Source organism: Parasteatoda tepidariorum, chromosome X1, assembly GCF_043381705.1.
Source record: "Parasteatoda tepidariorum isolate YZ-2023 chromosome X1, CAS_Ptep_4.0, whole genome shotgun sequence".
Taxonomy (NCBI): Eukaryota; Metazoa; Arthropoda; class Arachnida; order Araneae; family Theridiidae; genus Parasteatoda; species Parasteatoda tepidariorum.
This window is the reverse complement of record NC_092214.1, coordinates 4241207-4244154: the sequence shown is the minus strand read 5'-3', so window position 1 is coordinate 4244154 and position 2948 is coordinate 4241207. Positions and strand designations below refer to the sequence as shown.

The 2948-nt window shown below is 28.2% G+C and overlaps 2 protein-coding genes across 3 annotated transcripts in view; both read right to left on the bottom strand.

Moving 5' to 3' along the window:
* The window catches only part of LOC107450407 (uncharacterized), a 477566-nt gene that overhangs the window by 137977 nt on the left and 336641 nt on the right, over nucleotides 1-2948 (bottom strand). The gene's annotated exons all lie outside the window — the stretch shown is intronic.
* The window catches only part of LOC107438532 (venom protease), a 43813-nt gene that overhangs the window by 12284 nt on the left and 28581 nt on the right, over nucleotides 1-2948 (bottom strand). For both annotated transcript variants that reach the window (XM_016050841.3, XM_016050842.3), the window contains one exon: nucleotides 2106-2238. In XM_016050841.3, the coding sequence (XP_015906327.1) occupies nucleotides 2106-2211 (106 nt within the window). In that variant the 5' untranslated portion in view covers nucleotides 2212-2238. The remainder of the gene's footprint in view (nucleotides 1-2105; nucleotides 2239-2948) is intronic.

The following is a 2948-nucleotide window of genomic DNA, read 5'->3' as shown; positions in this document are numbered from 1 at the left end:
CACAATTAATCAAGGCAATATATATATATATATATATTTTCTTTTGGAATAATGACTTTAAATCGCTACCGTATAAGTATTATAAGTATTATATACTAATTATAAGTATTTTGAGTTAAATTTTATTAACATTTTGCTTATTGACGTGGCTGAAGATATAAATTTAGAACTATGAATCTTTATATATTTCTTCCTGATTTAATGAGAATAATTGGTAACTTTTCCGTTTTACCACTAAACGATTTAAGATTAACTCTAACTAGACATTCTATTTTTCGCAAAAAAAAAAAAAAAAAAAAAAAAAATTAGTATTTACATCTCTTTAAGAAATTAAATTTTTAAATGAATGAAACGCCCCACGATTGATAATTAAAGCCACGTTAAGATAAAAAGCAAAAATTAAACTTTCTATTTAAAGAACAATGTTAAATCGAAGAACAAAAGATACTTTAAAGAGGGAAATAGTTTTTACTGGTCATATTTATAAATATACTATGTAATATTCTATGTCATCACCTATAAAATATATAAAGGCATCAAAACTCATTTGATTGCAAGAAAACGGGGAATTGAAATTCAATTATTAGAAACTCCACCAAATTTGTTCTGGCAATCAAACTGTTTTTAATGCTTTCATTCCTCAATAAAGATCAGATAGATTTTTATTACCAAGAACAATAAAGGTTTGAAACAACATTGCTCAACAAACCAAGATTCACTGCTGGCTGTATCGTTTATAAAAGAAGAATGCATGTACGATTGTGACTTTTACTAGACAATTTTTGACATGAATTTCAATTTGGATTTGAATAATATACGTTAAAAGTTGTAAAAACGAAACACTCAGTATTATATAATTGAATATATGTAGTGGCCTCACAAAAATAAGCACGAGCAAAAATCTGCACTATGCTAATGTGACGCATGGTTGGTAGGGCGTTGGACTCGCGTTTGTGAAAACGGGAGTTGGGATCCAGCGACTGAAGAATCCCAGTGTATTAAATAGTGGAAGGTTCACGTTAAATCTGTCGGGATCACAAAGTCCCCCAAGTTCCCATAACAAATCAAAAACTCTTCAGGATTTCCTTTATCTTCTGGATTGGGTTCAAAGATACGGATTTTTGTTGGTCGTAAGTACCAAAAATCAGTATTGGTAGTCGTAAACTGAAATATGGGCAACGATGGTTATAAAATANGGTTCACGTTAAATCTGTCGGGATCACAAAGTCCCCCAAGTTCCCATAACAAATCAAAAACTCTTCAGGATTTCCTTTATCTTCTGGATTGGGTTCAAAGATACGGAGTTGATTTTTGTTGGTCGTAAGTACCAAAAATCAGTATTGGTAGTCATTGGTTGTCGTAAACTGAAATATGGGTAGAGCATTCAACGATGGTTATAAAATATCAAAAAAGAAATCTTGAAACAAAAGAAAATGATACTTTTCAATTTTACAATATTTTTATTTATTTTTTTATTTTCTATAAAAGAAAATTGACTAATATGAATTGTACACGCATTGTTTCCTTAAAGTCATGATGTACTTTTGGCTCGTCGCAGAGCAAAAGTAAACCATCACTTTACGGACACTCTGTATATGAACACTTTTAAAATAAAAAAGAATAAAATTTACATTGGGTCTTTGGGAAATATGTGCAATTGAGAATTTGAATAATATATATGCGTTTTATACGAAACTGAAGAATAATTAAGAAATAAATAAAAACAAAGGAGAATTTGAACACATAATCCCAAGAAACTGAAGCGTAAAGTGATATTTAATAGTGTAAAAATTTATTTTGCTTCAAAAACTTACGAAGTTGATAAAAGTCGACAAGCTCTTAGCACTCAAAAAATCCAACTCTTGCATGTGTCAAACAAAAGATTAATTTTAGCTTTTCTCTTTTGTCTCTGGTTTATTCTTTTGTTCTCTTGATTGATGTGGAGAAAATCTTAAAGATGGAGATGGGTGCCCATTTTTGACAGCTCAAAATATGCTGACTTTTTCCATCTTCGTAAGATTTTGTATCTCTTTATATAATTAAATATAATTGTTTCTTCTTCGAACTCGACAGTAGTTTAAAGCATAGTAAAGAAATGAACTTACTTTTACGGAGAGTTGTTCTATTGCTTTTTAATTCGATGTCTGAATGAAAGGAATGCTTCGGGACTGTTGTTATTAGGAGTAAAAAAAGAAGAACAGATCGCATCATGCATCCGACTCATGTGGAATGTTGTATCTGAAATGAATAAATATTATATAAATAAGTATGCTTTTTTAATGCTTTTTTATAAATAAATATGCTTTCTTAAATTCTACATCTAATGCTTATGAATCTTGTTACTTAGTTTTCGAGCTCAGTGAACCAATTCATAAGCTATATCTTTCTTTTGAAAATCGTTTTTCATTGAGAATAACCATTTTATTTGGCAAGAAAACGATCGGGTTTCAGCTTTATGAATTAGAAGCTGAAAGGTAAATTATCAACTCTAAATTTATTTAGAAACAAACACACAGATGAATAAACGAGAATAGTAAAAAATTAGTAAAATAATTTCTTCCATTATTTTTAGTAATTTAAGTTAAAATTGAGATTGAAATTGAATAAGTTGATATGGATAATTACTATGTAACATTAATTTGTATTTGACAAGAAACAACATTAACCCATTTAAAAATGATTTTGATGAGTTACAACTTTTATTTTTTAAACATAAAACTCTTAAATATTTTTCAAAATATTTTATTTTTCATAATTTTTTCTTCTTCTTTTCTTATTAAACCATTACTATATTTTTGCGAAGTCTTCTCTTCATTTTTGACTTATTTTAGGCTATACGTGCAACTTATGAAACATACTATTTTTTTAAATTTCCATATTATTTTTTAAATTTTCTTCGTTTTCTTACTCTTTATGATGCTATGATGCTATGATGTTTATATATAAAT